This window comes from Scyliorhinus canicula, chromosome 13 (assembly GCF_902713615.1).
Source record: "Scyliorhinus canicula chromosome 13, sScyCan1.1, whole genome shotgun sequence".
In the NCBI taxonomy this organism is placed as follows: Eukaryota; Metazoa; Chordata; class Chondrichthyes; order Carcharhiniformes; family Scyliorhinidae; genus Scyliorhinus; species Scyliorhinus canicula.
This window is the reverse complement of record NC_052158.1, coordinates 11,386,564-11,404,679: the sequence shown is the minus strand read 5'-3', so window position 1 is coordinate 11,404,679 and position 18,116 is coordinate 11,386,564. Positions and strand designations below refer to the sequence as shown.

Sequence of the window (18,116 nt, the reverse complement as noted above, 5' to 3'; positions counted from 1 at the left end):
CTGGGTGATCCCTGCCTGTGAGCTGGTCATTCCTACACACGGTCCCATCGAATCCCTGGGGTGGCGGTGGTCGGAGCGGTCAGGGTGAGGTGAGGAGGGTGGGGATCACGGGCCACCCACAGGGTTCACACCATACCCCAGATCCCCCCAACATTCACCCATTCCTCCACCCCCCACCCCCGGCCAGCCCAGGCTAGCCCACCCCACACACCCATCAGACGGAGCACCGAGGCAGGTTGTAACAGTGGTAACAGGTGTTTATTGTGAACAAATATATACAGGTTTATTCCCTCAACCCTCTAACTAAACTGTGCCCTGCACCCGTGCCAACTTAACTGGTGTCTACTTTTCTGGCCTTGCGGGCCCTAACACTATGTCTAGGTGGGTCCCCAGAGGGTACAGCAGGAGTGGAGGCGGCCTGTTGTGACTCCTGCCCTTCGACCTGGGTCCCTGTTGGCCGGCGTCTTCTGGAGAAACCGGGCCTGGATGGGCCCGGCCCCTGCTCAGGTGTCCCAGGTGGCGTGGTGCCGCCATGTTCTGCCCGCTGCCCACCAGATACACCAGGGACAGGAGGGGGGAGTCCGAGGTGCTATTGTGATCCGGCACCTCCCCTGCGGGAGTCACCGACATGGGCCTCATCAGCTCCTCCTCCCTCGGTGTGCCCAATGGCCCCTGGGCTTCTCCATGGGACTGGGGTGCGAGCGGAGCTACCCCCTGAGGCTCCCCCGCCACCTGGCACTGCCAGTCCTGGAGACCCGCTCTGGTCTCGACCAGGGTCTGCATGCTGGAGGCCAGGGAGCACAGGGAGTGGACCATCTCCCTCTGGGTGGCTCTGGGACATGGTCATCTGTGAGGCAGCAAACCCTGTCCTGGGCCTCGGCCAGCGCCTGCACAGAATGCCCCAGGACTTGGGCATCGCCGATCCATAGTCCAAACCATCGCCCCAATGCCTCCACTGCGGACGCCACCCATGGAGTGCTGGCCGGGGTGACAGGCATGGTCAGCACCACCTCCTGCTCCTGCACGCGGTTGGACTCCTCCACCTGCGCCTGCAGGTGTTGGATGCTCACCGACATCCCCTCATGTAGTCCCTGGCTCTGTGACTGCATCTCCACTATCGATGGGACTGTCTGTTCCAGAAGCCCCAGACCCGACTGGACGGCAGCTAGTCCCTGGGGTCGGCCCTCCGACCGTCCTCCCCCTCGGGGGCTCCGACCTCCACCTGCTGTACCGGGTCAGCTGTGTGCTGAGCACCAGAGAGAGTCCCAGGAGCCTCTTCACTAACATGGCCAACCGAGGTGAGTGTCTCTGGGATGGTGGAGGGTGTTGGAGACGCTGTGACGGGAAGTCAGTGTCATCCTCCGACCCGACCTCCTAAACTTTCTTTCTCATCCCATCTTGTACATTTTCTCCCCCACTCTCTCTCTTACCCTCCCATTTCCCTCCCACCTTCCTACTGTTGCCAACATCCCCTCTCTCTTTTTCACACTCTCCAATTTTTGCATTTATTCCTCTGCACTGTCTCTCTCACCCTCACACTCTCCCTGCTAACCTGCTGTCTCTACTCCTCCACCTCAGTCTCTCACACCCTCCTACACTCCCTGTCACTTCCTGTTCTCCCTGCCACACCCTCTATTCCTCAACCCTCTCCCAATCTCTCTGTAATCCGGCTTCCACACTCTCAAACCCTCCAGCTTTCCGTCACCCACTTCTGCCTCACTTTCACTCCATTCTCACACTCCCTCTCTCCTTTCCTGCTCTCTCCCTTCACCCACTCCCTGGCTCTGCTGCTCTGATTTATCTCCTCTGACCCCTCCCCCTCCCTCACTATCCTCTCCCTCACCTACCCCGTTTGCCCCTCTCTACCCCTCCCTCTCTCTTCCCTCCCCCTCCCTCTCCAAATCACTGACTGTGTTATTTTAACTTTCCCCCAGCTCCAGCCTCTCTGACTCTGGATCTGAACACAGCGAATCCCTGGCTCATCCTGTCTGAGGACCGGACCAGTGTGAGACTCAGAGACAAACAGCAGCGGCTCCCTGACACCCCGGAGAGGTTTGATCCCTGGGAATGTGTCCTGGGATCAGAGGGATTCACATCAGGGAGACATTACTGGGAGGTGGGGGTGAGGGGGAAGACTTGGTGGTGGCTGGGACTGGCCCGAGAGTCTGTGAACAGGAAAGGGGTAATCTCCCCGAGCCCTGAGTCTGGATTCTGGATTTTGTGGCTGATTCCCGAATCTGGTTATTTTGCCGGCACCTCCCCCTCACTGACCCCCCTCACCCTGAGTGTGAATCCTGGGAAGATCGGGGTTTTCCTGGACTATGAGGGGGGACAGGTGTCATTTTACAATGCGGACAACATGTCCCATCTCCACACTTTCACCCTCACTTTCACTGAGAGAATCTTTCCCATCTTCAACCCGGGATGGAATAACGACGGGAAAGACTCGGCCCCGCTGACAATCTGCGGGATTAAAGATCACTAACAGATCCATCCCATAATTTCACACCATCTCCCTTCCTCCTGCCAGCTGTAAACTGCTGGGTGTGGGTCTCAGTCACAGGAGGTGCGGATGGTTCAAATGGTTCCTGAGCTCAGGGTGATTACAGCTGAGTGACAATAATGTTTTGGTCATTTTGTTTTTTGTTTCCTTACTCGGTGAGGAGCAACAAACACGCGGTAACTTTTCCAGTGACTCCTGGAAAATTGATTAAAATCCCCAAGATGATGGAGAATAATGAAAGCGCAGGGACGGTGGAGAATTAAAACACAGACCGAAATAAACTAAGGGTCTCCGGGACTCCAGGTGGGAAATTGAACGTTAAGAGGGGCAGGGAAGTGGAACTAGGGTGAGATTGATCACCAATGGCAAGGAAATGACAAAGGAGAAAATCCAAGAGCAGGAAAATTCAATAATACCCAGGGAAGTACGAAGGAAAATTCAAAATGAAAAGAACCAAAATCAATAGGGAACAGGCAGGAGAATCAGAAACACTCACAAACCAGGGGTTGGAAATGAACAAAACATTCGACAGCCTGAAGTGTTTAAAGGTGTGGAGAGAGAAACCAGGTTAACATTCCGGGTATAAACCCTGTATGGGAACTGGGAACTGAAAGATCAGCAAGTACCTCTGTAGGGCTGGGGGAAAGAAGGATGGAGAGAGAAGAAACAAATAGAAGCTCAATTGTAGAGAGGAACTTACTGGGTCGAATGAGCTGTGAACTGCAGGAAGCCGGTGTCCTTCCTGCCTGTAATGTTGCTCCACAGGCGGAAGGTGGCGATAGATCACCGTGTTTGAGATGAATCAGTTCAGTGATTCTCAAACTGGGGTCGGGGAGTCTTTCCAGGGGGTTCAAAAATAATTTTCCAGACAGTGGGAGAGAATGATAGAGAAACACAAGAGAGGAAATGAAATGAAACAATCTTAACTGTTGCACTTTGTCTAAATTCCGAGGAGTTAGTGTTGGTTCTGCATTGAGCAGCTGTCAATATTTCCACCCCAAACCTCCCGAATCCTCTCCCTTCTTCACGGTGATGGACATTTCACTGTCATGGTTTTCAGTGGTGAGTCTCACATTGACTTTCAGTAGGAGGGGAGGGGAGGTGGGAGACCAGCTGCTGCTGTGATACTCACTGTCTTCAGTTTGGGCTCAGGCAGTGAGTAAGTGCCGCTATCCAGCTGCCCGGCCTGCTGAGTATTTCCATCATTCTCTGTTTATATTAATCTCCAGTTGGTTTGTTTCTTGTAATCGTGATAAATCTGTCAGTTTGACTCACTTCAAACTCTCACCGTGTTTCAATAATGCAGCTTCCTTGTGTGATTAAATAATACTGACAAACTGGACTGGGTTTGTACAGGTCTGTAAATATTGTCCAGAATGTCATGTCCCAGTGGGGAATCTGTAATAAAATTGGAATAAAAGAAAATCGTGTTTCTGGGAGTTTTTATTTTACATTAAAACAAGAAGCTGCCTTGAGACAGTTTAAAGATGTAAATGATGTGACACTGCTGTGAACACGGATCTGACAGTCTGTCTGTATTGAACATGATGTGTGAATTGATGGGGTTTGTGAGACATTAACAGATAATGTTTAACCAGATGAAAAGCAGTTCAGTGGCTGCACTAGAATGTTAGTGGAGTCTCAGTTATCATTTATCTCTGGTTTGTCTGCTCTGTCTCATCACTGTCCACATCAGATAAATAATCCTGAAATCACTAGTATGTAATGACCTGTTTTGTTAAAACATTATTCATGTTCTCTGTGAATGGAACCTGTTCATATTGTGGTTCTTATATAGAATTATAATTTACATTGGACGGTACATGGTTACATTTGTAAAATTATTCTTTAAACAAGACAAAACAATCTGAGAAAACTTGTTTTTCTCAAAGTTTACACAGTTCATCATTACATCCGAGAAGCAGAAACTCAACATGTTGTTTGCGTCTGTCACTGTGTGGGGGCGGGTCTCCGGAGAATAGGGAAGCGGATTGGGCAGAGGTCGCGTCACTCAAAGTCAGAGACGCGGGTTTCCGAGCAGTAGGAATGCTGATTGGTTAAGATTCCAGTCAGTCAGCAAATTAGGCGGGTTTACTGGTTTGGAGAAGCGGATTGGTCGCTCGTCCTCAACACCAGGATTGAGAGAGGCGGGTTTCCGGGTAATACGGAGGTGGATTGGTCCCGGTTGGATCTGGGATTCATGTCGCATTACATTCGGCCCCCACCAACAAGCCTGGACTTGCAGAGGCCTACCGACTGAACTGGCTTGGGACAATTCACACCTCTTTAACCTGGAGTTACCTCTCTCTCTGCATCTTTGATGATTTGATTGCCTGCAGGTGCTCGCATTCCGGGGCATCTCTGACTGTGTCTATATAAACATTTCTGGAACAAGCCTTTCCATTCACCTGAAGAAGGAGCCGTGCTCCGAAAGCTCGTGTTTGAAACAAACCTGTTGGACTTTAACCTGGTGTTGTAAGACTTCTTACTGTGCTCACCCCAGTCCAACGCCGGCATCTCCACATCACTCCTAATAGTGATTCAGTGTCTTGCTGTCAAGTGCCCTGTTCATAAAGAGCACCCCTCCCGCCCCCAGCATGAATGTTGCAGCCAGCGCACCGCCCTCTCTGTGCACAGAAACCCAAACTCCCATCTTCCTCCTTGCCAGCAGTTCTGGTGTCTGATTGATCGAGTTTTGGCGGTCCACCTCTCAGATGGTGTCCGCCAACTTCCGCCTCCCTGTGCCTCACTCTGTAACGATTAGTTTCAGTGTGTCCCATAGCGTAGAAGGGGAAATCTCTTTACTTCTTTTAAAGTTCAAATATTCCTAGATGACAGGGAAAGCAGAGAGTTGTGATCAATGGCTTTTTGAAGTTTGGAGGAAGGCTTTTAGTGGAGTTCTCCAGGGGTCTGTATTGGGACCCTTGCCTTTCTGAGATGTCTGTTAATGACCGAGACACTGGTGTCCAGGGCTTAATTTCATAATTTAGAGATGACACAAAGATTTGAATCGTTGCCGACTGTGATGAGAATAGCCTTGAACTTTAAAAGGAACATTGATATATTTGATTGGGCAGACAAGTGGCAAATTAAGTTCAATTCAGAGAAGTGTGAAGTAAATCATTTTGTTAAGAATCATCATAGAATCATAATAGAATTTACAGTGCAGAAGGAGGCCATTCGGCCCATTGAGTCTGCACCGGCCCTTGGAAAGACCACCCGACCTAAGGCCATACCTCCATGCTATCCCCACACCTCCATCCTATCCCACCTGTCCTTTTTTGGACACAAAGGGCAATTTAGCATTACCAATCCATCTGACCTGCACATCTTTGGACTGTGGGAGAAAACCGGAGCAACCAGAGGAAACCCATGAATTCAGAGAGACAGTCTAAAATAAAGGGATAAACTATAAAGAAAGTTTAGGAACAGAGGGACCTTGGTGTTCATATAAGTAAGTGATTGAAGCTGCCAGGACATGTTTGAAAGAGCAGTTAAGAAAGTATCTTGAAATCAAAGTTCTAAACTGGGGGCAGGCCGACTTTAATAAGATCAGAAATGATTTGTTCAGAGCGGACTTGGACTGGAGACGTTTGGATTAATCTGTGACTGAACAGTGGAACATATTCAAGAAGGAAATAGGGAGAGTGCAGGGCCAACATGTTCCAACAAAGAAAAAGGGTAAACCCTGGATCTCGAGGGATATAGAACTAATCTGTATTTGGAGCGGCCTTGGGTAAAAAGAAATATGGAGGCTTATGACAGATAGCGAGAGCTCAGAACAGCAGACACCCTCAAGGTGTACAGAATGTGCAAAAAGGATCTTTATAGGTGAAAGAACATGAATGGATAGTGGCAGGTAAAATAAAGGAAAATCCTGAGTTGCTTTACAAGTCCATTTAAGGGTAAAAGGGTAACTAGGGAAAGAATTAAGGCCCAGAATGGTAATTTGTGTGTGGAGCGGGAGGATATAGGTAGGGTTCTAAATGAAAACTTTGTGTCAGTGCTTGCTAGTGAAAGTGACGGTGTGGGTACAGAAATCAGGGAGAACGACTGTGATTAAAAGAAGTTAACATTGATTCTGAGTGGTTTGGCAGACTTATAAATCGGCAAATATCCGGAGCCAGATGAAAAGTATCCCAGACTTTTGAATGAGGCAAGGGAGAAAATATGGGCGCTGGCAATAATTTTCAATTCTGCTCTGGCAACAGGAGAGGTGCCAGAGGACTGGAGGACAGTCAATGTGGTCCCATTATTCACCAAGGGAGGAATGGATCAACCAGGAAACTACAGACCAGCCAGTCTAACATATTGGGGGTAATTCTGAGAGACAGAATGAATCTGTATTTGGAGAGGTGGGAATTAATCAAGAAAGTCAGCATGGTTTTGTTAAGGGGAGGTCATGCCTGACCAACTTGATTGAATTTTTCAAAAAGGGCAATACATCTGATGTAATAGACTTGGACTTCAGCGAGGACTTTGATAAGATTCCAGATGGGAGACTGATAACGAAGGTAAGACCGAAGAACAATACAACACAGGAACAGGCCCTTCGGCCCTCCAAGGCCACGCCGACCTTGGTACCTGCCTAAACTAAAACCGTCTGCACTTAGGGAGTCCGTATCCTTCCATTCCCACCCTTTCATATAATTTGTCTAGATGTCCCTTAAATGCCACTATCGTACCTGCCCCCACCACCTCCCCAGGCAGCGCATTCCATGTACTAACCACCCTCTGTGTAAACTTTTCTCCGTACACTTTAAAACCTATTTCCCCGAGTACTTGTCTCTCCTACCTGAGAAAAGAGCATCTGACTATCCACTCTGACCATGCCACTCATAACCTTGTAGACATCTATCAGGCCGCCTCTCAACCTCCGTCATTCCAGTGAGAGCAGACCGAGTTAATCTAACCTCTCCTCATAGCTAATGCCCTCCATACCAGGCAACATCCTTGTAAACCGCTTCTGTACCCTCTCCAAAGCATCCACATCCTTCTGGTAGTGTGGCGATCAGAATTGGACATAATATTCCAAATGAGGCCTAACTAAGGTCCTGTACAGCTGCAACATGACTTGCCAATTTTTATATTGAAACCCCGACCGATGAAGGCCAGCATGCCGCATGCCTTCTTCACCACTTTATCCACGTGCGTTGGCACGTGATCGTGGGAGATCAGATTGGGAGCTGATACTGGGAGAAGGAGGAATTGTCCACCCGGTAACAGGCCCAGGTAAGAGGGGCTTCCTTTTCATTGAGGCTGTGTGGGGAAGGGGGAATGTCTTTCTCACAACACCTGAATCATAAAGAACACATTCTTTAGGAGTTTTCACTGCCCTGAACTGTACAGAATGTTGTGTCAGAACGATTCAGTGTCTTTTACACTCATGGAGTTTGAGGAAAAATTCTCTTTTAAAAGAAATGAAGAAATACAATGGACAGAATTAGTCTGAGAAAGTGGATTCAAATTCTTTGCTGCTGTTTCTTGTTCCACCTCCACTAAAGACTCCATGTCTGTGACATGAAACAGACTGATTGGAACTCCAAAAATATAAGTTTGATTTGTCCTGAGCTGATGTACTAAAGTTAGCCTCAGTATCCCTAGTTTAAGAATGGGAACATTTAGCCAGGATCCCCACTCTTAATAGTGATTCACTGTCTTGCTGTCAAGTGCACTGTTATGGACTTAAAGAGAAAGCATGGAGTTCATAAAGAGCACCCCGCCTCCCCGGCACAAACGCCCCTAGTCGCCGCATTTCAGTGCCTGTTGGGGTACACGGAGGGAGAATTCAGAATGTCCAAATTACTTAACAGCATATTTTTTGGGACTTGTGAGAGAAAACCGGAGCACCCGGAGGAATCCCATGTAGACACGGGGAGAACGTGCAGACTCCACACAGTGACCCAAGCCGGGAATCGAACCTGGGACCCTGGAGCTGTGAAGCAACAGTGCTACTCACTGTGCTACCATGGCGCTCTCCAGGGGTCTGTGTTGGGACCCTTGCTATTTCTGATATATATGTTAATGATTGAGGCACTAGTGTCTCGGGCTTGATTTCATAATTTAGAGATGACACAAAGATTTGAATCATTGCCGACTGTTATGAGGATAATCTTGAACTTCAAAAGGAACATTGACATATTGGATTGGGCAGACAAGTGGCAAATTAAGTTCAATTCAAAGAAGTGCGAAGTGATTTATTTGGGTAAGAAGAATATAGAGAGACAGCCTAACAAAAGGGAGAAACTGTAAAGGAGGTTTAGGAACAGAGGGACCTTAGTGTCCATGTAATTGAAGGTGCCAGGACATGTTTGAAAGAGCAGGTAGGAAATTATTTTGAAATCAAAGTTCTAAACTGGGGGCAGGCCGACTTTGATAAGATCGGAAATGATTTGTTCAGAGTGGACTTGGACTGGACAAGTTTAGATTAATCTGTGACTGAACAGTGGGACACATTCAAGAAGGAAATGGGGAGAGTGCAGGGCCAACATGTTCCAATAAAGAAAAAGGGTGGAACCAACAAATCCAGTGAATAATTGTACCAGATTGACAAATCCAGTGAACCCTGGATTTCGAGGGATGTACGGCTTTGGGTAAAAAGTAAAAGGGAGGCTTATGGTAGATAGCGAGGGCTCAGAACAGCAGAAGCCCTCAAGACATGTAGAATGTGCCAGTGGGAACTTTATAGGTGAGAGAATATGAAAGGATAGTGGCAGGTAAAATAAAGGAAAATCCTTGGTTGCTTTACAATCCATTAAGGGTAAAAGGATAACTAGGGAAAGCATAGGGCCCATTAAGGACCAGAATGGTTATTTGTGTGTGGAGCGGGAGGACATAGGTAGGGTTCTAAATTAATACTTTGTGTCAGTGTTCGCGAGTGAGAGGTACGGTGCGGGTACAGAAATCAGGGAGAAAGACTGTGATAAAAAGAAGTTGACATAGATTCTGAGTGGTCTGGCAGACTTATAAATTGGCAAATATCCGGAGCCAGATGAAATGTATCCCAGACTTTTGAATGAGGCAAGGGAGGAAATAGGGGTGCTGCCGATAATTTTCAATTCTGCTCTAACAACAGGAGAGGTGCCAGAGGACTGGAGGATAGTCAATGTGGTCCCATTATTCACCAAGGGAGGAATGGATAAACCAGGAAACTACAGACCAGCCAGTCTGACATCTTGGAGGTAATTCTGAGAGACAGAATTAATCTGTATTTGGAGAGGTAGGAATTAATCAAGAAAGTCAGCATGGGTTTTGTTAAGGGGAGGTCATGTCTGACCAACTATTGAATTTTTCAAAGAGGGCAATACATCTGACGTAATCTACTTGGACTTCAGCGAGGACTTTGATAAGATTCCAGATGGGAGACTGATCCCGAAGGTAAGAATAAAGAACAATACAGCAGAGGAACAGGCCCTTCGGCCCTCCAAAGCTGCGCCGACCATGGTACCTGCCTAAACTAAAACCGTCTGCACTTAGGGAGTCCGTATCCTTCCATTCCCACCCTTTCATATATTTGTCTAGATGTTTCTTAAATGCCCTATCGTACCCGCTCCCTAGGCAGCTCATTCCACATATTTACCACCCTCCGTGTAAAAAGTCTTGCCTCGGACATTTGTTCTAACTTTTCCCCACACACTTTAAAACCATGTCCCTGAATACTTGACTCTCCTACCCTGGGAAAGAGCATCTGACTGTCCAGTCTGTCCATGCCACTCATAATCTTGTAGACCTCTATCAGATCGCATTTCAACTCCGTCGTTCCAGTGAGAGCAGACCGAGTTTATCTAACCTCTCCTCTAGCTAATGCCCTCCATGGATTGGATTTGTTTGTTGTCACGTGTACCGAGGTACAGTGAAAAGTATTTTTCTGAGAGCAGCTCAACAGATGATTAAGTACATGGGAAGAAAAGGAAATTAAAGAAAATACATAATAGGGCAACACAAGGTATACAATGTAACTACATAAGCACTGGCATCAGATGAAGCATAGAGGGTGTAGTGTTAATGAGGTCAATCCATAAGAGGGTCATTTGGGAGTCTGGTGACAGTGGGGAAGAAGCTGTTGTTGAGTCTGTTTGTGCTTGTTCTCAGACTTCTGTATCTCCTGCCCAATGGAAGAAGTTGGAAGAGTGAGTAAGCCGGGTCGGAGGGGGTCTTTGATTATGCTGCCAGCTTTCGCCAGGCAGAGGGAGTTGTAAATGGAGTCAGTGGATGGGAGGCAGTTTTGTGTGATGGACTGGGCGGTGTTCACGACTCTCTGAAGTTTCTTGCTGTCCTGGGCCAAGCAGTTGCCATACCAGGCTGTGATGCAGCCAGATAGGATGCTTTCTATGATGCATCTGCAAAAGTTGGTAAGGTTTAATGTGGACATGCCGAATTTCCTTAGTGTCCTGCGGAAGTATAGGTGCTGTTGTGCTTTCTTGGTGGTAGCGTCGACTTGGGTGGACCAGGACACATTTTTGGAGATGTGCACCCCCAAGGAATTTGAAACTGCTAACTATCTCTCCCTCGGCCCCGTTGATGCTGACGGATGTGTACATCTTGAAGTCAATGACCAGCTCTTTAGTTTTGCTGGGATTAAGGGAGAGATTGTTGTCGCTGCACCACTCCACTAGGTTCTCTATCTCCCTCCTGTATTCTGACTTGTCGTTATTCGAGATCCGGCCCACTATGGTCGTTTCGTCAGCAAACTTGTAGATGGAGTTGGAAACCAGGCAACATCCCTGTAAACTGCTTCTGTACTGTCTCCAAAGCATCCACATCCTTCTGGTAGTGTGGCGACCAGAATTGTCCACAATATTCCAAGTGAGGCCTAACTAAGGTCCTGTACAGCTGCAACATGACTTGCCAATTTTTATATTGAAACCACGACCGATGAAGGCCAGCATGCCGTATGCCTTCTTCACCACTTTATCCACGTGCGTTGACACTTTCAGTGATCGATGCGCATGCACGCCCGGATCTCTCTGCCTGTCAGTACTCACAAGAGTTCTACCGTTTATTGTGTAAGAACCCATGGGATCCAAGGACATTTGGCAAATTTAATCCAGAATTGGCTGAGTGGCAGGAAGCAGAGGATGATGGGCGAGGGGTATTTTCCTGACTGGAAGCCAGGAGGGTCCGAAGGGATCAGTGTTGGGGCCGTTGCTGTTTGTGGTTTACACATAGATTTAGACTTGAATGCAGGCGGGTTGATCAGTAAGTTTGCGGATGATACGGAAATTAGTGGGGCAGTAATTAGTGAGAAGGATAGACTTAGATTACAGGAGGATATAGATGGACTGGTCAGATGGGCTGACAGTGGCAAATGGAGTTCAATCCGGATAAGTGTGAGGTGATGCACTTGGGCAGGACAAACAAGGCAACGGAATACAGGATAAATGGCAGGACCCTGGGAAGTACTGAGGATCAGAGGGCCCTTGGTGTGCATGTACACCGGTTTCTTAAGGTAGGAGGGCAGGTGGATACAGTGGTTAACAAGGCATGTGGTATATTTCCCTTTATCAGGCGAAGTTTAGAGTTTAATAGGCAGGGAGGCGATGCTGGAACTGTATAAAACATTGATTAGGCCACAGTTAGAGTATTGTATGCAGTTCTGGAATCCACATTGCAGAAGGGATGTGATCGCATTGGAAGGGTGCAGAGGGGATTTACCAGCCTGTTGCCTGGGCTGGAGATCATAGAATTTACAGTGCAGAAGGAGGCCATTCGGCCCATCGTGTCTGCACCGGCTCGTGGAAAGAGCACCCGACCCAAGTTCAACACCTCCACCCTATCCCAGTAACCCCACCCAACATGAAGGGCAATTTTGGACACTAAGGGCAATTTATCATGGCCAATCCACCTAATCTGCACATCTTTGGACTGTGGGAGGAAACCGGAGCACCCAGAGGAAACCCACGCACACACGGGGAGAATGTGCAGACTCTGCACAGACAGTGACCCAAGCCGGAATCGAACCTGGGACCCTGGAGCTGTTAAGCCATTGTGCTATCCACGATGCTACCGTGCTGCCCTACAATGCTACCGTGCTGCCCTACAATGCTACCGTGCTGCCCTACAATGCCACCGTGCTGCCCTACAATGCCACCGTGCTGCCCTACAATGCTACCGTGCTGCCCTACAATGCTACCGTGCTGTGTACCGTAGCTACGAAGAGAGATTGGATAGACTGGGGTTGTTTTCCTTGGAATAGAGGGGACTGAGGGGGACCATAATTGAAATGTATAAAATTATGAAGGGGATGGGTGGTGGACAGGAAATAACTTTTCCCTTGGTTGAGGGATCAATGACCAGGGGGCATAGCTTTAAGGTAATTGGCAGAAGGTTTTGGATTGAATTGGATTTGTTTATTGTCACGTGTACCGAGGTACAGTGAAAAGTATTTTTCTGCAAGCAGCTCAACAAATCATTCAGTACATGGAAGAAAAGGTAATTAAACAAAATTCAAGAAAATACATGAGAATACATAATAGGGCAACACAAGATATACAATGTAACTACATAAGCATTGGCATCGGTTCAAGCATACAGGGTGTAGTGTTAATGAGGTCAGTCAATAAGAGGGTCATTTAGGAGTCCGGTGACAGTGGGGAAGAAGCTGTTTTTGAGTCTGTTCGTGCATGTTCTCAGACCTGCATCTCCTGCCCAATGGAAGAAGTTGGAAAAGTGAGTAAGCCGGGTGGGAGGGATCCTTGATTATGCTGCCCGCTTTCCCCCGGCAGCGGGAGGTGTAGATGGATTCCATGGATGGGAGGCAGGTTCGTGTGATGGACTGGGCGGTATTCACGACTCTCTGAAGTTCCTTGCGGTCCTGGGCTGAGGAGTTGCCATACCAGGCTGTGATGCAGCCCGATAGGATGCTTTCTAAAGTGCATCTGTAAAAGTTGGTAAGGGTTAATGTGGACATGCCGAATTTCCTTAGTTTCCTGAGGAAGTATAGGCGCTGTTGTGCTTTCTTGGTGATAGCGTCGACGTGAGTGGACCAGGACAGATTTTTGGTGATGTGCACCCCTAGGAATTTGAAACTGCTCACCATCTCCACCTCGGCTCTGTTGATGCTGACAGGGGTGTGTACAGTACTTTGCTTTGTGAAGTCGATGACCAGCTCTTTAGTTTTGCTGGCATTGAGGGAGAGATTGTTGTCATTACACCACTCCACTAGGTTCTCTATCTCCCTCCTGTATCCGGACTCGTCGTTATTCGAGATCCGGCCCACTATGGTCGTATCAGCAAACTTGTAGATGGAGTTGGAACCAAGTTTTGCCACGCAGGTTCAAAGGAGATGTGAGGAAAACCTTTCCACCCAGACGATGGTGCGAGTCTGGAACTCACTCCCTGAAAACATGGTGGAGGCAGAGACCCTCATAACATTGAAAAAGTATTTAGATGTGCAGTTGCGATGCCAACAGCAATGTCGACACAAGGAGAACACTCAGGACCCTGTTAACCGTGTTCACGTCAGTGGTGAGCTGTTAACGGAGCTTCTTGAAGTTCTAGCTTTTAAAATTCACCAGTGATCGACTGTGGGAGAGGACAGACTATCTTCACTGGTCATCCTGACGGTGGGAAATGATGTGTCTCATTATCGTTATTTATTAGTTCAGTGTTTACTGTTTAGATTATTTGCCACTTAGCTGCAATGTTATTCTTATGATTCTTTCGAATTTAAATAAACTTCTGAGATTAGTTTAATTTCTGAAACTTTCCCTAAATATTCCTACAAACATCAAAATACAAATTTCTCCTGAAAGAACAGCAGCGGGAGGTATTTAACCCTCAAACCTGTTCTGTCTTTCAGTGAGACATTGGCTGAGCTACGATCTAACTCCAGATACTCGCCTTTCCCATTAACCTTTGCTTGACAAACATCTCTCTATCTCGGATTTGAAACTCAGTTTGATCCAGCATCAGTTGCCATCTGGGGAAGGGAGTTGTAGACTTCTACCACCCTCTTTAACTTGAAATATTTCCTCATTTCACTCCTGCGAGGTCTGGGTCTCATTTCCAGAATAATTCCCAACATTTCTTCCTTTGTCATTTACTCCTTCAGCTGTACAGGACCTTAGTACCTTTTGTCATTTATCTTCAATCACTACCCACAGCCAGAATCTCCCTGCACCTTCCCAACTCCACCTTTATCCTAACCACGTTCTCTGGGTTCTGAACTATCACCTTCTCCACAGCTGGGTCTCTTGATTTAATGGAGTTATGGGACAGGCTCGAGGGGCTGAATGGCCTCCTCCTGTTCCTGTGGTTTCACATTGTTGTGCCTCTCTTGCTGTCTTTACAAGTGTTCTTCCTGGCGTCAGTACATCCTCTATTATTTTCTGTGTTTGGGTTTCCCCAGCACTTATTTCTGTGTCTTGCTGACCCTGTGCCTGTCGGTAAAAATCCCTGTCACAGTTCTCCAGTGATTCACCCTCAGTATTGAGCACCAGCCCATCCACTTCACTGAACCTTTACTCTATTATTCCTGTATTATTTACCCACCTTTTCTAATTAGATTTCCAATCGCTTCCTTCCATTAATTCACACCCACTCCTGTCCAAGTCCCAAAACTTTCCCTTCAGCTTCTTGGCAGCTGAGATCAGCAATTTGCTGAACATTTTACTATTGACTCTCGTCTTCTTTCACAATGGAAAGTCGAGGATTTTTTACTCTATTTGTGGACGGCCATCAGTTTACTGTGTGTTAACATTTGTGTTTTTGTTTATTTCAGGAGAGTACATCTGACGGCACGTTCTCCAAACATAACTGAGCAACATTATAAAGTAACAGATTGAAGTGATTGTTTTATTTTCTGTTATTAAATATTTAATATTTACATAATTAGTGAAGAAGACTATCAGCCAATCCCAGCAGAAGGCAGTCTGTCTCTGGGAGCATTTAAAGGATGCACCCAGTATGGAGAATGGAGACGTGTCAGAGACCTTCTCAAACCCGGGACTGAGATCTTTTCTTGTTCTCTTATTTAACCCAGAAACTCCTCAAGTGACCACATCTACTGAATAACAGATAAGAACGTAAATATTATTCCGACTAACTTAAAATGAGAAATAAATGAAATGGTGACTTTTATTTGATTCTTGGATTTGAATGTAAATAATAATGAAAAATGTTTCAGAAAGAAGAGAGGAAAGAAACATTTTGCTCTCAGCGATTGATCAGTCAGCACAGTGAAGGTTCAGTCAGTTGGTTCCTGCTCTGAGACGGTTGTCCTGTGATAATAGGCTGAGTAAATTGGGCCAAAACTCTCTGGAGTTTAGGAGAATGAGAGATGATCCCACTGAAACATACAGGATTCTGGGCTGGGAATTTCAATCATTGGGAAACAGCCTCAGGATAAGGGGAAAGTCATTTAGGACTGAGATGAGGAACATAAAAACATACAAATCAGTAGTCGGCCATTCAGCCCCACAAACCTGTTCTGTCATTCGATGAGATTGTGACTGATCTGATTGTGGACTTAACTCCACATTCCTGTCTGTGTCCGATTATCCTTTTACTCCCTCGTCTGTCTATTTCTGTCTTTAAGATATTCAATGATTCTGCTTCCACAGCTCTCTGGGGAAGAGAGTTTCAAAGACGAGCGACCCTCTGAGAAAATGTTTCTCCTCGTCTCAGTCCTAAATGGAAGACCCCTTATTTTTAAACTGTGACCCGAGTGCAAGTCGCTCCCCTGAGTGTGAACATCTTTTCACCATCCTCCTCATCATGTCCCCTCAGGATCTTATATTATTCAATAGGTTCTCCTCTCAGTCTTCTAATCTTCAGTGGATACAGGTCAAACCTCCACAGAATCCCGACAGTGCAGAAGGAGGCCATTTGGCCCAGTGAGTTTGCACCGAACCTCCGAAAGAGCAGCTTACCTCAGCCCACTGCCCTGCCCCATCCCTGTAACCCCACCTAACCTGCACATCATCAGATGCTGAACATGGCAAATCCACCTAACCTGCACATCTTTGAACTGTGGCGGGAAACCGGAGCACTTGGAGGAAACCCCCGCCGACACGGGGAGAACGTGCAAACTCCACACAGTCACCAAAGGCTGGAATGGATACCAGGTCCCTGGTGCTGTGAGGCAGCAGTGCTAACCACTGTGCCAAGATGCCGCCTCGATTAACCTTTCCTCCCAAGATATCCACTCACCCCCTGCAAATCACAAGCTCCCCAATTCCACGTAGCCGTCCACCACAGCACACTTGTATTACTAAAGAGTAAGAAATGTGTGGAACATGAGGAAAGTTGAAAACATTTGCTAACTAATTGAAGTAAATCAGACAGTAATGATTCACCTGTGGAATTTATTTATAAAACCGACAGGAGAGAGAGTTGGAGATAAGAGATGTGGGCCAGAATTTCTCCATCAATGTGATCTCAGTGGTTGACTGATACATTTTCCCCAAAAGGAAGGATTACGGTGTTGAGTGCTCAGTGGTGGAGTTTCCCCACCGCCTGTCCTTTACCACCGTGAGGTCCTGGTGAGGCTTCTGGGATGTAATAACACATCAAACCCTCTTTTCAGAGTAGATGCTGCTTCTGTTTTATACTTTAATAACAGGGCTCGGCAGTAAAGGTGTTTGCACTGATTCATCTCAAACACGGTGATTATCCACTACCTTCCGACTGTGCAACAACATTACAGGACCCTTTGTACATCAATGTTTCCCAATCTGTCACCATTTCAATAATTATCTGCCATTCCGTTTTTCCTACTGAAGTGGAGAGCTTCACGCTTATCCACGTTAGACTCCAGCTGCCATGTATTTGCCCACTCACTCAACTTGTCCAAATCGCCTTGATGCCTCTTTTTTTAAAATATAATTTTTATTGAAATATTTTGAATTTATACAACAATAACGAACCACAATAAAATACCAAAAATAACAATAATATTAGCAATCATAAACATTCGCCCCACCTCCATGAACAACACAGCATATTAACAACAATGCAAATTAACACAATATTAAGTTACATAATAGAAACTACAATAAGGAACCTCCCCTCCCCGTGTTGCTGCTGCTATTGACCAAGATACCTATCTTTGAGCCAGGAAGTCCAGAAAAGGCTGCCATTGTTTATAGAACCCTTGTATTGATCCTCTCAGGGCAAATTTGACCCATTCCAGCCTGGATGCCTCTTCACATCCTCCTCACCACTCACATTCCCACCAAGTTCCGTGTTATCAGTAAACATGGAAATATGACATTTGGTTCCTCATTGGGCTTCCCTAAAGAAATGCAACAGAGACAACAACACCTGGGAGATTTGCTCAGAAGAGACCGACTTGGAGGAAGCTCCTGATTGATGGGAAACAATTATTTGAGGACACCCAATGCCAAGAGGAGAACTGGAAGAGGAGCCGGAGAAAGGAATACCATAGATTTAGAATCCCAGGACCGATCCCACTTCCTGGAAATAACGCAAAGTGTACGGTTGAAGGTGTGGCTCCAGGATCGGGCTCTTCAGCCACTCAACGACCCACAGAACCCATGACCAGTAACTTTTTAGGTGGACAATGATACTTGTTACCGAGTGATTGCTGAAGACGATATATGATGAAAATCTGGGTCCAAGCACTGATCCCTGTGCCACCTCACAGTCACCG

At 46.8% G+C, this 18,116-nt stretch overlaps 1 protein-coding gene across 1 annotated transcript in view; it reads left to right on the top strand.

Annotated features, from left to right (window-relative positions):
• Nucleotides 1-18,116, top strand: part of LOC119976479 (nuclear factor 7, brain-like) — a 106,771-nt gene that overhangs the window by 30,601 nt on the left and 58,054 nt on the right. Inside the window, exons 6-8 of the mRNA XM_038817016.1 lie at nt 1,935-2,482; nt 6,940-7,017; nt 15,225-15,228. Coding sequence (XP_038672944.1) covers nt 1,935-2,482; nt 6,940-7,017; nt 15,225-15,228 — 630 coding nt within the window. The remainder of the gene's footprint in view (nt 1-1,934; nt 2,483-6,939; nt 7,018-15,224; nt 15,229-18,116) is intronic.